At 42.3% G+C, this 18,249-nt stretch overlaps 1 protein-coding gene across 2 annotated transcripts in view; it reads right to left on the bottom strand.

Annotated features, from left to right (window-relative positions):
• THADA (THADA armadillo repeat containing) overlaps window positions 1-18,249 on the bottom strand; it is a 327,070-nt gene that overhangs the window by 35,667 nt on the left and 273,154 nt on the right. For both annotated transcript variants that reach the window (XM_054024500.1, XM_054024499.1), the window contains 5 exons: window positions 16,331-16,743; window positions 15,650-15,771; window positions 9,099-9,171; window positions 7,219-7,363; window positions 674-805 (listed from right to left, as the gene is read on the bottom strand). In XM_054024500.1, coding sequence (XP_053880475.1) covers window positions 674-805; window positions 7,219-7,363; window positions 9,099-9,171; window positions 15,650-15,771; window positions 16,331-16,743 — 885 coding nt within the window. The remainder of the gene's footprint in view (window positions 1-673; window positions 806-7,218; window positions 7,364-9,098; window positions 9,172-15,649; window positions 15,772-16,330; window positions 16,744-18,249) is intronic.

Below are 18,249 nucleotides of genomic sequence, written 5' to 3'. Positions count from 1 at the left end.
GGATTAGTCAAAATAATGTAAGATACCATCCAAGATCTATGGAATAAGATTCAAGCTCAGTTAAAGCTAATAATAGTCTTTGAGCTTTTTTTTGTAAACTAATAAACATAGTACAAATGAGCAAACTGAGGCAGAGAGAACATAAGGGGCCTGTGATGATTTGGGGAATCTATATACGATTTATGAATTCTGGTTGCAATTATGAAGTAATTGCTGTATTATGGAATGCCTCTCTATGTGTATCCATCATGGTCAGGTAGGACCTAGCACATACGCAGCCCTAGGGACAGTGGCGAGTACTTAACTTTAGTGACTGTGCTTTAGTTACCAGGCAATAGACATGTTAAGAAGGTTTGCCGGACCTGAGAGAAGCCAGTCTGACTCAAGACAGGAAGAACCATCTCAAAGTACTGTAGCAGTCTATCCTAAAAAACCACCTAACTATATTCACATTATACCAAGAAATGTAAAAAATAAAAAATGTGGGTGTTAAACTTCCATAATTGGCCATTTTCTTCTACAGTATGTGATGTCACACTGTGATAAGATATGTGAGAGTCACTGTACAATTATTAAGCATTAAAGCACTGCCCTTTGTGCTGAAAAGGGAAATATTTTCTTCTTTCAAATACCCAGTAATGTCCAAGTCAACAGAAAAATTATCAAACTGTACCTGTTTTGTTACAGATATTTCTTTGAGACTGGGCCACCCTTATGACATCAGCAGCTGTATCCCTTACTATCAGCTCTTCACTCTGCAACAGCAGAACCACGCATTTCCACATTGCGAGTGTACTGGAGAGACCTGAACATTTACAAAGAGGCAAGGCATTTAGAATTTTGCTTCTTACAGATAAATCAGAACAGTTACAGAAATATTTATTCTCACATCTAAAAATGACAAAATTTAATGAAACACGCACAAAAAAAGGGGGTGAAGGGGAGAAAAGAGGAGGACTTGTGGCAATGCTGTTTGCTCTATAATGCTGAAGTCTGAACAGCCAACCTGTTTTTCCCACCTTTTCTTCTCTTTTATCTCCCCTTGATGGTTGGCCCTGTCTGGTCCTAGGAGTAGGTAGCTGGTGAGAGGAAGACCATCTTCAGCATCAAGCCAATACTGGGATACTCTTGGGTAACCACTAATGCTCTGAAATTTCTGCAGTTCCTGTGAGTGTGGAATTCTTGCTGGGAATTAGTAGAATGCTGCTAATGTGCACGTGAGGATCCAACAGGTCCTTGAAGTAATGACTTTTGGCTGGAGGTTCTGTCTGGAGGTGTCTGGGGAACAGCAGTATGTTGGGTTGACACTAAGTGGCTGTATTAAGAAAGCTTGCTTGATGGTACTGCTCTCTGGAGCACCTCAGCTGAATGTATTGCTCAGGTTGTGAATATCATTGATGATAAAGAGAATATACTAGGACTTCTCTTGAAAAAATGACTAGCTGCTGACCACGCCATATCACAGATTACACTCTGGAGATTGGGGAGCAATGCAGTGGTTGCCTAGGTTTATTTCTACCACATTGCTGTAGGGGAAAGCACTTTTCTGTCAGGTTCTCCCTCAGAGGTTTGTGTGATGGAGGTTTAGGTGGAGAGTTAAGCCCATGTTATTGCTTGCACGTAGTGGGAGATTCTTAGGTCTTCTGTACCCAGTAGTGTTGCCAACACTCCAGGTTTTGCCAGGAGTCTCTCGGAATCGGGCTAGCGCAGCAGGGCTAAGGCAGGCTACCTGCCTGCTCTGGCCCTGTGCCTCTCCCGGAAGTGGCTAGCATGTCCCTGTGGCCACTGGGGGGAGAAGGGAGCTCCATTCGCTGCCCCCACCCCAAGCACCAACTCCACAGCTCCCATTGGCCAGGAACTGCGGCCAATGGGAGCTGAGGGGGTGGTGCCTGCAGGCAGGGGCAGGATGCGGCGCCTCCTGGCCCCTCTCCCAGGGGCCGCAGGGACATGCTGGCCGTTTCCGGGAGAGACGTGGGGCCAGAGCAGGCAGGGAGTCTGCCTTAGCCTCACTGCACCGCCAACCGGGAGCCGCCCAAGGTAAGTGCCGCCCGGCCGGAGCCTGCACCCCAACCCCCTGCCCCAGCCCTGAGTCCCCTCCCAGAGCCAGCACCCCAAACCCCCTCCTACACCCCAACCCCTCCCCCAGCCAAACTCCCTCCCAGAGCCTGCACCCCACACCCCAACCCTCTGCCCCAGGCTCAGCCAGGAGCCCCCTCCCACACTCTGAACCTCTCGGCTCCAGCCCAGAGCCCGCACCCCCTCCTGCACCCCAACTCCCTGGCCCAGCCAGGTGAAAGTGAGTGAAGGTGGGGGAGAGCGTGCGACAGAGGAAGGGGGGATGGAGTGAGTGGGCCTGGCTTTGGTGAAGGGGCAGGGCCTCGGGGAAGGGGTGAGGCAGGGCAAGGGTATTTGGGTTTGTGTGATTAGTCAGGGAAACTGGCTGTGATACTGTATCAGAATAATTATTCTACTATAGCTATTTCAGTATAGCTTCCCTCGCATACACACACTTGGAGACTCTATTTCAGAATAATAACTCCACTTTAATAACTCTAGAATCAAGGCACTTTTATTCTGGAATAGTTTCCACACAAGGGGGCGGGGGAAACGCGTTGCACCAGAACAGCTATAGTGGAATGATTATTCTGCTATAACTATGCCAGCCAATTTCCCTGTGTAAACAAGTTCTTACAGTGTTCTCAAAAGAGATGTGGCAAAACTGAAAATGGTCTCTCTGGAAAGGCTTCTTTTCTTGACTCCTCAGGCAACACTAAGCAAAGGCAGAGAGGAGAGTCCCGACAATTCCCTTGAGTACTACAATCCGTTTCCCTCTAAGAAATATTTTCTTGCATTTATTTCTCTGATTGGCTGAAGTTGTTTAGTATTAGCTTTTTTTAACATCTATCTTAGAACATCAGCCATTGAACAAACTGATAGTAGAATCAGGAATAAATTGCCAACCTCTCCTTTACACAAGTTTCACACAAGCGCAGCTCCACAATCTTCAAGAGAGTGGCTCCTGATTGACACCTGTGTAACTGACAGCAGAATCAGGCCCTTTACTTGGTATCATTTTTGTGTGTGATACATTTAGTGTTTGTGAAAGATGCCAGACTGCCCGCTCTCTAGAAAACATTCAGGATGAACAGACCCTCCTCCTGTCTTAACTCAGGCCTGCTTGGGCCCTCTTCTTGGGAAGAAATGCTAGGTCAGAATGCCTACTCTTCAGGCCTTGGCCTCATTGATAAGACTACCAATTAATGCCAATTTTGGCTTCAAGTGGGACATATCTGCCAGAAAAGGACTGGAATTACTGACTCATTTCACATTGCTACTTAACAGACACCAGATAGGAAAATTTTGATCACTGCTAACTGTAGCCCAGTTCCTACCAGTGACAGAGATGAAAACTTCAATATTCCAGTACCAATCATTCAAACACCCCAGTCTCCCTCATTTTATATTAGCTCTAACTTTGGTTCTAGGAGTCAAGATTTCCAAATGTGATAATCTCAGGCACAATACATAAATGCTGCATCTACCTGGTACCAAAGGATTAGCATAGATTTAGCCTAGCTAAATGGTATCAATACCATTTAACAGACACGTTTCCAAACAAATACTTTATTGTCTCATTTTTAGCTCATCCGACATCTCAGAAAACAAGATATGTTCATTTTATATATTAAGCAAAAATATGTTAATTTCTATTCTCACTTTCTTTCAAAATTAATGTACCTTGAAAGTCTATGAGTCAATGCAAAGTTGGCATTACATCAAAGCTAAGCTTTCAAAGGCTCTGTATATGTTATCAAACATATGGAATACATATACTTTTCATATGTTCTTAATGGGCTGAGTAAGTTTGTTTATTATCTGATCAAACCCCACCATCCAGCTCTCACATCATTTTATTATGTTGTATATTATGTTAAACAATTTAACAGCCAGAGTCTAAAAGTTTCCGGTTAGGCCAAGGCAAGAGATGACATACTACAACTAGCTAGGATACCCACACACTTCATGTTGAGGATCCAAGCTGATCGTTTGAGAAGGTCAAGGTGGAATTTCTTTCTCCCACCTCCTATGCACAACACTGCACAGATGACTAGACACATTATGGAAATTTATCGCTTTCATCTGAACCACGAGCTACTGGTCACTGGTGGAGGCTGCATGCCGGACCCACATTCTGCACCAGTATGATAACGCCTATGTCCTTATAGGTAAATTAAAAAGTGAGAGAAATAGCAGTGTAAGTAACTTAAATGCTGAGGGGCGGGAGGGTGGAACTGTACCAGGAAAAACAACTAAAAGAAGTCTTTAAGAAGGTGTACAATAAAGTAGGGGCTAGAGGGACAAAGGGCAAAAAACAGGATTCAAGACATTGCCTGGCTCACAGAAGTGGCAATGGGATATAGAGTGTCAATTAAGAATCATTCATTCAACTCCATTTCAGCAGCAAGTGAAAATAGCTATCATCTGAAGGCTGCTTCGTGACTTGAGTAAAAGGAGTTGATGGTATAAGTCCAGTTCTAAGGACACCTGTGTTCACAGCACACAAAACTCACCACCATGAAAGTTGGCAGCACTGCTGGAAATCTAAGCAGAAAGGCCAAAGAAAGTCTGGGCATGGAGATCAGATTCACCTCTCACCCACCTCACTTTGGCTTGTTTGTGAGAGAATATTGGCAATGCTACTATTTATGCTGTGTCTGTTTTGTGTATCACTAAAGAATATAGATTTTCAGGACTGTCAGTGTGGCACCCTTTTCTGTAAGCACTAACTTCACTCTCTCCCAACCATTTATTTATTTAAAGAACTTTGAAGCCAAGCCAGACCAATACAATCTTCATTGCATATCCCCGCCATCCTGTTGTAGACACGCGATCAGGGATGATAGCTTTTAGATGACAGACTAATGTGCAATGGATAAACAATATCTATTTTATAGATCCTTAACTAAAGCTGGGCAAAAATTTTTGGATGAAGAGTTTATTTATAGAAATATGCAGTTTGGGGTCATCCAAAAATGATTTGTAAATTCACCAAATATTTTTGTCCCAAATTTTTTTTTTGGGGGGGGGGGGGGGGGGGGGGGCTATATTCACAAGGGGACTTAGGAGCCATTCACAAAACAGCCTCTGCCTTATAGCATTGTGATTATAGCACTCCCTGGAGATGTGGGAGATCCAGGTTTAAGTCCCTATTCTGCCTGATTTGGAGTAAGGATTTGAACTTGTGTCTTCAATATTGCAGGGGACTACTCTAACCACTGGGCTTTGGGTAACACTATGTTTTAGGCACAGGTATTTTTAGTAAAAGTCATGGTTAGGGCACGGGCAATATACAAAAATTAATGGCCTGTGACCTGTCCATGACTTTTACTAAAAATACCCATGACTAAAACTTGCGGGGGGGAAGAGGGTGGCACTGTCAATGGATGCCACTGGTGCTAATGGAGGGTGGCCTGGGTGCTGGAGGGGGGCGGGCAGTGGCGTGCGGATTGGGACCCACGCTGGTGCTGGGGGAGGAGGTTGGTGGGGCTGGCAGGCTCCCTACCTGGCTCCTTGCCTCTCCCCAGCAGCAGTTAGGGGCACAGGACAGGGTGAGGTGGGCTCTGTGGCAGTCTTGGGCCACTGCCCCCACCCCCTGCAGCAGAATTTGGGTGTGGGAGGGGTTTGGGGTTGGGGAATGGGACGGGCTCTGGGCGGTGCTTACCTGGGGGACTCTCTGGAAGCGGCAACATCCCCCTCGCTCAGCTGCTAGGTGGAGGCGTGACCAGGCAGCTCTGCATGTTGCCTCCGTCCAGACCATGGCTTTGCAGCTCCCATTGGCTGGGAACCACAGCCAATGGGAGCTGAGGGGAGGTGCCTGCAGGCGGAGGCAGTGCGCAGAGCTGCCTGGCCACACCTCCACCTAGCAGGTGAGCGAGGGGAATGTCGCCTCTTCCAGGAAGCCTCCCAGGTAAGCGCCGCCCAGAGCCCGTCCCATTCCCCAGCTCCCTACCCCCTCCCACACCCAAACTCAGCTGCAGGGGGTGGCGGCCCAAGACTGCCACAGAGCCCACCTCGCCACAGAGCCCACCTCACCCCGTCCCGTGCCCCTACCCGCTCCCACACCCAAACTCTGCTGCAGGGGGTGGGAGCGGTTGCCCAAGACCGCCCCAGCAGCGGCCAGTGCACCTGGCACAGGCTGCCTGAGCTGCCCGAGCCAGGTGCACCAGCCACTGCAGCAGTCACAGAGGTCACGGAAAGTCACGGAATCCATGACTTCCATGACAAACTTGCAGCCTTCGCTATGGGATATTGTGGGGTGGATCTCTCTCAATCTCTCCCATTGAAGCTGTTCCACTTTCCATGCTAAATATTCAGGGACTGGAGCAGGAGCTGGAACCTGGATGTCCCCCCTCCCAGGTAATCACCCTAATCAACATGCTAGAGAGTCATTCTCATTCTCATTCTCTTCTCTCTTTCTACATGGTAACAACAGTATTTTATAGGAGGAACCAAATATGGGGCAAAAGCAAAAATATTTTCAGAGATGTTCATGCACTAATTTGTGGGCTCAAAACTTTTCCAGCTACTTTAATACAACCAGATAAATAAAGTAGCAAAGGAATGGCTGACGTTGCAGGCTTCTCCATGCTCACAGATTCCTAAAGTGAAATCCTGATCCAATGAAGTCAATGGAAATCTTACCATTGACTTCAGTGAGGCCAGGATTCCACCCATAGATTTTGAGGTCAGAAGGGATTTCCTGATTAACACAGACGATAGAACTTCATCTAGTAATTCCTGCTTTGAATGCTATAACCTGTGGTTGAACTAGAGCATATTTTTAAAAAAGACATCCAATCTTGATTTCAAAATTTCAAGTAATGGAAAATTCAAATCTCTTTGTAAGGTGTGCCGGTGGTTAACTGAATTTTCACAGTTTCAACTTTCAGCCATGTCTTTTTCTGCTACACTAAAGAGCCCTCTAGTAAATTATTGTTCCACATTAATTCAATAAGCTGAAACACGCAATCAGCGGTTCCAATATTGAAAGGGTCAATTTAAAGGGCATGATACCCTTTTAAGTCTTTCAAAATAACTGATTGACATGATTAAAACACATTCAATATATAAAATATCATGTGCTGTTGAGTTTCATTTATTCCAGTCTCTAAAGTGTTCCATGAGAATACTGGTGCTTAATCCTAGAAATTTACTCACCAAGGATAAGTTTCTGATTGGTCAGGAAAAGTGGTGTAATATTTATGAGGACTTCTGCAGCTGCCAATCGTATATCTGTTTGTTCCTCATCTCCACAACAAGAAGTTACTAACTGAATCCACTGTCTCATTTCGGATTCTATAAACTGAAAGCACAGAAATGCATGTGAGTATTTTATAATACAATTTAGAATGGATTCTGGATAACACTAAACCACAAACTGTTAAATTAACTTTTTTCTAAAGCAGCAGCCCAAGTCCTCCCTGCCAATAATGAGCCACTGAATGCAAATCAAATAAAAAGAACAACTTAAATAGATGCAAATCACTCATCATGCTTTAGTAATGAATATAAAATACTCCATATATAGGTAACAGTTTTAAGACTCCATGATTTACACTGATTATCATAGCAATTCTTGTCAGCATTGCTATAGGTTGGGTTGTGCCAACAGTTCCACTATAAGCTTCTTTTTTCAAGGTTCATCATAAATTTCATTGTAACAATATATTCCAGATTTAAACTTGGCAAACTCCTGTGAAATGAGGTTTACACAGTTATTTAATACACCTCTACCTCGATATAACGCTGTCCTTGGGAGCCAAAAAATCTTATTGTGTTATCAGTGAACCTGCGTTATATCGAACTTGCTTTGATCCACCGGAGTGCGCAGCCCCACCCCCCCGGAGCACTGCTTTACCGCATTATATCCGAATTTGTGTTATATCAGGTCGCATTATATCGAGGTAGAAGTGTATTTCAAAATCTGAAAAATATACATTCTGCCATTTTTTAAGCTAAGAGGATGCAAAAAATAAGTAATTGTTTCAATTCTACTTTTTTTTTTTAAATGAGACACTGCAGGCCATTAGCACACAGTATAGACCACTTCTGCCGGGTATTCTGGTATATTTTTGAAAAGTTTTCCATTTAGAAAAGCAATTACTGTACATGGAACATTTTTACAATGCAAAAATGGTGATATTTCAATACGTTTTAAAAATAACCCAAAATCTATATCTATCTATTTATCTGCACATGTATTTACACGCATGGACATCTGACAGACATTAATATCTCCAATAACACTGTTCTTTATATATTAATGGATTTGCAAATTACCAATTCAAAATGGAAGTAAATCTTCTGGGTTAATAATCTGTATTTGTATAGTCTACAGTTTACAAATTTAAAATATTTACAAGGGTAGATAACATTATGAGTTACCTCTCTCTAATATTTTAAACACCAATATTAAAAGGCAATTAAGTCTGCATCTCTGTACATAGCTTCACCTGCTGTTCCTACAATATGACTCAAGGTTTTAGGCATACAGCAGGTGATATTGCATATGCTGGGGATGGAAAGGGCAGCAGTCAAAGCTTTGCATTTCCCTTTTTCCCCTAAGTTTGAGTCTCAATATTCATTTCCCAGAAATACAATATACTTTGAGCTACGTGGATGATTACTGGATTCATGTTATGGATATGCATGTTAATTATTTTTTTTCTCTCCAAGGCAGAGTGACTATTAATGAGGACAATAAATTGACCATAAAAGGAGAAATCAGAAGTCAGATGCACATTGAATCCACTAGTATTTAAAAGATGTGTTTTATGTATTCAAATTCAACTTACTGAGAGACTGAAATATTAAAATGATGCTGATATGGCTTCCAGTTCATAATGTGGAAGTGTATACAGAGGGAGAGACACACTAACATAACAAAGAGCAACTAACACTACAGGCACAATTAAACCAAAAGGGCGTTAAAGGGATTTCTGTCTAAGAAAAACCATTCATCCCTTCTATCACAATAAAACAAACTAACAAAACATTAAAAAGCAATATGCTTGGGATTGAGAAACAAATCTCCTTACCTCTTGGCAATTCTGTACAAGATGGGTGACCAACTTTGAGGCTAATTTGAGAGCTACACTTTGAACTTTAATGCTGTAAAAATAAGGTAAAGAACACATCATAAAAATACAGTACGTTTTGCCATAGCCTCACATCTAAAAACACTTGGTAATCATCACTGGCAGCAAATATTAAAATACTTTCTCACTTGCTGAACACATTATACACTGTTAGCTGCAGCCAACTTGAAACCCAACCCAATCTAATCTGTTATGAATGTTCAGCACCTGAACACACATCCAGATGAGAAATAACATTTGTTTTTTTGGTTTAGTCATGAGGATTTGTGTTTCATGAATATAAACCTGCCTGTATCATGATACATCAGGTATTCGTCATGTTCAAATAGGTTTTTTTAAAGGTTAGATTACAAACTGAGCACACAATGGTCTTTACAGTTCTCAATTTTTGTTGCGTTTAAAGTTAATATGCAAATGGACATAAACTGTTCTTTCAACTTCCCTAGAACCGATTTTCTTCCTATCTAGCCACTTTCTTTAGAGTATACATAACACATACATATGCAGATTCCAAGTCAACATACAAAGACAGTAGTATTCTTTCATGCTCTTTCAAGTGATAAATGAAGCACAGACCTTTTAAAGTTTTGTCTACGCCAGCAGTTTTCTTGAAGAGTCCTATCATTGCTCTTCCGCGAGCGCTAGAAATGGTGGAAGTGCTGATGTAGGTCAACTGCCTGAATTTTAATCACAAAGTCCACTAATATGGTTAGATGGCACCATAGTTGAAATGCTGGCAGTTAGTCTTGACAATTGCTTTCACTATTGATTGCATTCGTAGAGTTGCAACAGTGAGAGTAGAATAATGGAAATTTAAGGGGAAAAAGGTTAGTGTAGGCATAAATGGAGGTTACTTACCTGTAACTGGGAGTTCTGTGAGATGTGTAGTCCCTATCTGTATTTCACATGTGGCTTCACATGTGCGCCATGCGCCCAAGTCCGAAAGTTCTAATAATCAATGTCCGTTGGCCTGCACATGCACAGTAGATCTCCTTGTCCCGACCAAGGGCACAAGAGGCAATGTGGACCTATGCCTCTCCAATTCCTCTTCTGACCAAGAATCCAATAGGGTCCAAAGCAGAAGTGATGGAGGGCAGATAGCGGAATACTGATAGGGACCACACATCTCAAAGAACTTCCAGTTACAAGTAAATAATCTCCATTTCTTCTTCAAGTGCTGGTTCCTATGTGTATTCCACATGTTGGTAATTGACAAGCAGTGCTCAGACTGGAGTAAGAGGTGGAGGGGAGTTGGCAGCAAAGATGCTTGCAGTACTGCAGTTCCCACGGCTGAATCCTGGAGCACCATCCACACGTTCGCTAGACATTACGCGCCAGTTCAGGCCTCTGCTGTGGATATTGCTTGACCTCATGATCTTTCTGCTATGACAAGAAAAAGTCTTGGTGATTTTCTTATAGGTTTAGTCCTTTGCAGATAGAATGCCAGGGCACGTCTGAGATTGAGGAAAAGAAGTTTATTCTCTTTAGCAAAAGTGTGGGATTTTCGATAAGGGACAGATAATTGGATATTCTAGCTGACATGGAATTCAGAGATAACCTTGGGGAGGAACTTAGGATGGAGATGAAGGGATACATTTTCCCTGTGAAAAACCATCTAAAAAGAGTCTGCCACAAGAGCTCCCAATTCACTCATCCCTCCTGGCTGAAGTGGTAGCAACTAAAAATTGTTGTATTATGCAGTGTGTTGTGGACCTGTCAGTCCCAGGATATTAGAGAGACAAGCTGGGGGAGGTAATATCTTTTATTGGACCAACTTCTGTTGGTGAGAGAGACAAGCTTCTGAGCCACAAAGAGATCTTCTGCAGGTCTGGGAAAGATACTCGCAGCATCTGACCTATTAGTATCATCCTCAGAGAAAACTTGCACAACACTTTCAAAAGACAAACTTGGGAGCTTACATTCATTTCTCTGCTAGACACTAAAAATCATGACTTGAACAGAGACATTGGATTTATGGCTTATTACAACAATCTTTAACCCACTAACCCACTCTTTTTGTCCCAGGGCCACAGAGGTGTTAATGGGTCAGTCTACCTTGAATGTTCCCTTACAATATATGCTAAGTGCTTTTGCTAAACAATCTGCTCCACATTACATTTTGCTGTGACACTGGGAGTACCTTTCCCAGACCTGAAGAAGAGTTCTGTGTGGCTCAAAAGCTTGTCCCTCTCACCAACAGAAGTTGGTCCAATAAAAGATATTACCTCACCCACCTTGTCTCTCTAGCAACTAAAAATGAAACTTTCATGACCAGGTGAGACATGAAGCATGTCACCAAGGGTTCAAACAGTGGTCTGATGAGTGCTGACAGGACAAGATTGAGGTTCCATTGAAATGTAGGTTTGACCACTGGTGGAATGGTCCTGATTAGGCCCCTCATGAATCTTCACTGGGTGGTGAAAACAGAATGTCTTCTGGCACTAATCGCTGCAAGATGGACTTGCAGCTCACTAATGGAAAGGCCTGAGTTTTTGGAGACAGGAGATAACCTAAAACAACCAGAGTATGTGCAGTGCCTGGAGAAGGTTGATTATGCTGCACCCAGGTAGAGAAACGTCTCCATTTAGCTAGGTAGCAGGTCCTAGCTGAATATTTCCTACTTTGTGTAAGGATAGCCTGAATGGGTGCCGAACAGGGGCGTTCTATTTCTGATGACCATCCACACAACAGGCTATGAGATGGCGGGAGTCCAGACTGGGGGTGTCTGATTCTGCCCCCACTTCTGAGTTAGGAGGTCCAGGAAGGGGCAGATTCTGCTTGGGGGAGGGGAGGCTGATGTTTTCAAGAGTTCTGGGCACCAAAGCTGCTTGGGCCAATTGGGAGCTAGGCAAATGACTCTGGCCCTATCGTACCAGATCTTTCTCAGGACCTTTGGTAGCAGGAGAAAGGGAGGAAAGGCATAGCTGAGATTGGTTGTCCATGACAAAAGGAGAGCGTCATCCTGGGAGTTGTGGCCAATAGCTCCTCAGGAGCAGTACGAGGGAAGCTTCTGTTCATTTGGGATGCAAAGAAATCTCATTGAGATATAGCCCACTGAATATTTCACTCAGGACAGTCATGAATCTCCCACTTGTGGTCTGCAGAAAAGTGCCTGCTCACATTGTCTGCCGAAGAGTACTGAGCACCTGGGAGGAATGTGGCTACAATAGTGATGCCATTTCTGATTCACCAGTTCCAAAGCCTAACTGCTTCCAGGCAACGGGGAAGAGATCTTGTTCATTAGTTTATGCGAAAGACTGAGGTGATGTCTGACATCACTTGGATATGGAGTGAACGTATAAGTGGGAGAAAGGCTCTGCAAGCCAGGCATTCTGCCCTCAGTTCTACTATGCTGATGTGCAGTCTGGCCTCCCAAGGGTCCCTGTACATTGTGCAGTGTGATTGTTCAGGTGAGCACCTCACTCAGAAGGGAAGCGTCTGTTATGATGGTGGCAGTGGCACTGTTGAAGGGAATGCCCATTCTCACTCTCCCCAGGTTCGGACACCACATGAAGGAGGTGATGACTCTGGCAGGAACAGTCATACTAGAGTTGATGTGATCTTTGTCTGGTGCGTAGATCGATCGGAGCCAGGCATGTAGACATCGTAGACGAAGCCTGGTGAATGACATCACATAAGTGCATGAAGCCATATGGAAAAAAAGCGAGGGCCACATTCTGATTGTAGTCCGTGGTCTGCGAGTAATCCATGCAATCAGGCTGCTCATTAACTGAAACTATTCTGTGTGAAGGAAAACTCTTACAGAAACAAACAGAGCCCAGTGTTACTCCAATGAAGTTTATCATCTGTGCGGGTGATAAAATGGACTTTTCTTTGTTTATGCAGATGCCCAGAGCTGCTAGAAGATGGAGCAGAAACTCTGTCGACCTACCAAGAGCCAATCGTCCAGACATGGGAAAACTGTAACTCTGATGTCTCATAATGGGCTCCCACCAAAGAGAAAACTTTTGTAAATACATTGGCTGCTGTTGCTAGCCAAATGGAAGGACTCTGAATAAGACATGTTCTTGGCCCACCATAAACTGCAGGAACCTTCTGTGGGAGGGATAAATGCCTACATGAAAGCATGGATCCTTCATGTCGAGAGCCACAAACCACATTCTCTCCTGTAAGGAGGGGGATTATCAATGCTAACATAACCACCTTGAATTTCAGCTTTCAAATAAACATGTTTAGTTGCTGAAGGTCCAGAATGGGTCTCCAACCTCTGTCTTTTTGGGACACTAGGAAATACGGCGAATAGAACTCTCTTCCTTATATTGAGGTGAGATATGTTCTATTGCCCCTCATTGTAGGAGGGAGTTCATCTCTTGATAAAAAGTCACCTAGAGAGAGTGGTTCCTGAAGGGGGACCAGGAAAGGGTTTTGTGAGAGCAGAGGGAGAGGAACTCAATGGAGTATTGTTGATGGATAATTTCCAAGAGTCAACTGTCTGTTGTGACAAGGAGATCTACTGAGCATGTGCAGGCTAAAGGATACTGCTTGTTAGAATATCCGGACTTAGGTGCATGGCACCCATGGACCTGCACTCGAAGAAAAACCATAGTCAGGTTCTTCAACAATTTCATTCAACAGTGGTAGCCATGCAACCTTGGTTTCAGGACATGTATTCAATTTAAAAGCTTTCTGCTTCAATTTATCCATTTAAACTTTGACAACTTTTAAGCAATCTGCATATTCTGTAGCAAGCTAATAGGATCAGTATAATGAAAATATATAAACAGTTGTGAAAAAAATTACAATTCTAAGAAGATATTATGAAATGACAGAGAGAAACAAATAATTACAGTGTTTGCCATTAAAAAGCTAGACTATTCCAGTAATTATTACACAGTGGTATCGGAGTTACCGGTTAACATGACTATTCCTCTCTCAAGTCCTTTCTGAAACACTGCCTCTAACTCCCCGTTTACACTGGAGCACCAGCGTCTCAGCCACTCCGCACCAGCTGCTAATCCTCTCGGGGAGGTGGAGTACCTGCAGCGCTGCAGCCGCGGAGGTACAGCACTGTACGTGCCTTGCCAGTGTGGACAGGGAGTGAGTTACAGCGCTGGGGGGCGGCTTTAGTGCACTGTAACTCTCAAGTGTAGCCAAAGCCTAAGGCTACATCTACACTACAGGGGGGAGTCGATTTAAGATACGCAAATTCAGCTACGTGAATAGCGTAGCTGAATTCGACATATCGCAGCCGACTTACCCCGCTGTGAGGACCGCGGCAAAATCGACCTCCGCGGCTTCCTGTCGATGGCGCTTACTCCCACCTCCGCTGGTGGAGTAAGAGCGTCGATTAGGGGATCGATTGTCGCGTCCCAACAGGACGCGATAAATCGATCCCCGAGAGGTCGATTTCTACCCGCCGATTCAGGCGGGTAGTGTAGACCTAGCCTTAGAGTCCTAAAGGCTCTTGGCTTTGAGACACATTTGCCCCACCCAAATTGGGTAATGTGCCAAAGACAGTGCAGCTCAGATGAGCCCCACATATCTAGACCATACAGTGCTTCATGAAAGCATCTTACATGTTTTCAGAAGCTAATGAAAGGAAGAGAGCATGACAGTTTGTACCTACTCGTATGCCTTGTACCTACTCAACTGTAGGCATGTATTTAAGTATATGGGATTCCAGTTCATTCAGAAAACATCTGAAAGTAGTATTTGCCTGATGGCCAGAATTTACCATTATAATTATACAGATCTATATCTATCTATCTATCTATCTATATATCTATATAAAAACAAGTGACCAATGTGAAAACACAGCAATAAAACTGAATGCCAGTAGCCTTTGGGTTAAACCTTCCCTCTTTTAAAATCTCTTGGTGGCCTATTTTAGATAATAAAGTCATGAGCAATCCTGTCAATTCTTGCAATTCCAGTAAAAATCTTAAATCACCAGTATAGTTTCTTACAAACAATACTGTTGTGAACTACAGAATTTGATAGTTTCTAGGCAGATCACAGGCAGATCTAACTGTAGAATAGAACCTTTTTAATCTACACAAATGAGTGAGAGACCCAGTGTGAATCAGAGTGCATTTGGGGAGAAGTAATTGTATGTGACATGGTGTTCACTGATTACTATTTGGGAAGTGTCATATGATATACACTGGTCCCACCATCTGACAGCTGCAGCATCTTGCTAATTCCCAATTGATTATTATTCACTCATTTATAGAATGTTCGCTTCCTGGTCTGGGGCCGCTTTAGATAATTCAAAGCCAGATACACTCCTTCAAAAATACAGCACACATACTTCCTATCTCTCTGTAATAACCACTCACTTCTGTGAAACACCAATTTTGTAAACAGAAAGAAAACCTTTTTTTAATTGTATTTTTAGGTTTGGGGTTTACTGAAGTACTGAATTATTTCTTTCCACATTAAAGATTCCTTCAATTCTGAAGAGACTTATTTAAAACTGCAAACAATGTATATTTTAATAGATTGGTAAAATGCAAAGATGGAGACTATACCTGTCAGAGGCACTTATGATATTCATAGCCCAGCTTAAGAACTCTTTTGGATTCATTTTTATAGAATCTTCTGTCCTTGGAAGCACATTTCTGAGATCCATACAATGAAGAATTTCTAGGGCCTGCATGTATAATCCACAAACAAAATACTGGTAAGTAAAAAAACAGTGACGCCAGCTGCATTTTTTTTTTCTGTTTTATCAGCAATGAATTTATCACAATTATATTTTAGATGTATTGATCTATATACCTATCTATATATAGTCACTGGGTAATGGGCTTCAAAATGATATTGTAGTTTATGTAAAATAAATACAAGTCCACATATTTTGTATTTAATTCTCAAATGCACAGATTCACTTCTAACAAATTGTTGAATTAATATACAGGCAGCAAACCATGGTGAAAAAATGCAGATTTCCCAGCAGGACTAGAAAAGTGATAAGGATATAAATATCAGACAGTGGAAGTTTCACTTTTAAGCAAGAAAATGGACTTCTAACTCTCTATACAAAAATCAAAGTAAAATTCCTGGGTAATATTAAGAGAAAGAGACCCAGGTTATACTGAATATAATACAAAAAAGTCATGCTCAAAAATACAGCAGGAGCATTTTTTGAAAAGAATTAGACACATTTACTGAAAACATTTCAAATCTTGAGAAAACTGAATGGCTCCTACCTTACAAAAACATTCCGGATGCTTTTCCTTCATAGCCATCCTAAGAAGAGTCACCTCCAAATCAGAAAGTAAGGACAATGGACCTCTCTTTTCCTCTGTAGCCTGCTTAGAATTTACCTGCTTCCACCATAGCAGCACTGCTTCCAACATTGGCAGACGCACTTCATGAAAGTCAGATTGAAGCAAGTGAACTACCATTGAAGAAGGATTCATCATTTGCTCTGCAACAGGTGAACTACTGTTTGAGAAGTCAGGATCTGCAGCCACTGAGAGCACAGAGATTACAAGTTTGGTGATACTCTGAAGATAGTGTGTGAATCCTGGTACTGCAGAGAAGTAGTGGATACCTGTCATCAGCTCAGAAGCTGAGATAACCCTACTTATTTCCTCCCAAAAGCCAAATAACTCTATTCCTGAAATAGAATGTAAAAAAAAAAATAAATAAAAATACAAATTGATATTATACATGTATTCTTGACAACTAAAGGATTCTATGTAATTAAAAACCCTGAGGTTTGAAAAAATGGCCACAACATAAATGCAGATGCTAAAGTGAAAACAAAGTTATTTTCCTTCTTTTCTTTGAAGTGATCTGAATTATAAAATTACTGTTACAGATGCCTTGTCATATATATTTATGTTTACAGACTAATAACTCAAAAAATAAAATAAACATTTTTATAAACTGTCATAATATAGTACTAAACTCTCTCAACTGTACAGTATAAACCAATCAGATAAATGAGAAAAAGTTTCAAGTTCAAGCATTTTGGTTCCAAAACTGAAAAAGGCCTCATATTTAGAGAGTCTGTGTCCCCAGATTGCTTCAGAGCTGTCCTCAATGGTATTTTAGATGTGCAAAATTCCACTTGCCCCCTTGCTCAAGCAAGTAATTTTTTTCAGGGACATATGAGTTTGTCATGGTACAACAGGGTGAGCAGATTTTACACCTAGTCAGTAAGCTTTCATTATAACTTTGCAAGGCTGTAGGCACAGCATTAGTTTATGGAGTAAATGCCCATCGATTTTGAGGGGAATTATTCTGATACCTTAAAAATGCAGGGCCAAACATCTATCAGGCTTACACTGCATGTTGCAGGGGGATAATGCCATTCTGGTATCTCTCTCCTTTTTCTACACATACCAGACACTTTTTCTGTATTTGGATGATTTCCGGCTTCCCTGTGTATGGTGGGAGATTGGATAATTTGGACCTAATTCTTCATGTTTCAAATAATGTCCTGTTAGTATTGGAAACCTTAAAACAGGAACTGCAGGCCCACTTGGTAATATCTTTGCATATTTGCTTTGCCTTAGGATACCAACAATGCTCCATATTCTCTCAAAAATTCTTCTCCGCAAAAATAAATACCTCTTATCTCAATATAGTGAAAATATTCTTGTTTTTATACCTCGGCATGAAGAAATTTTTCCAGGCTTTCATGGAAATATTTATTTTTCTGCTTAACTCTTTTCTTTGGCCAAACTCAAAACTTTTGACTAAACCGATAAACACATTAATTACCAAAGTAAACGTCTGTCTCTGTTATTAAAATACCAAACAAACAAAAACATTCTGCATCGTCCGGGTGATCAGCTGCTGCAGGAGGGAACAGGAACCACTCATGGCTGACTAAGCAATGATGTTTGCAAGCAGCAAAGGGAGTCTGTTGAGTCCTCCTTAACCCAGATGGTGACAGATGCAACAAGGAGCCTCAAGAATGAAGGAGGAAGTACAAACAAGGAGCAAATGAGGTGACCCTCAGTACTTGACTGGGATGAGAAGGAACTGCCCCTTTCCCACAGAATATTAACATGGTTCCCGTCATTGTAGTATCTGAATGCCTCAAAATCTTTTAATGTATTTACTGTATATGGGGAAAATAGATACTCCTTCACCCAAGGACATCGGATTTCTA

Source organism: Malaclemys terrapin, chromosome 3, assembly GCF_027887155.1.
Source record: "Malaclemys terrapin pileata isolate rMalTer1 chromosome 3, rMalTer1.hap1, whole genome shotgun sequence".
In the NCBI taxonomy this organism is placed as follows: domain Eukaryota; kingdom Metazoa; phylum Chordata; order Testudines; family Emydidae; genus Malaclemys; species Malaclemys terrapin.
This window is presented reverse-complemented; position numbering and strand designations above follow the sequence as displayed.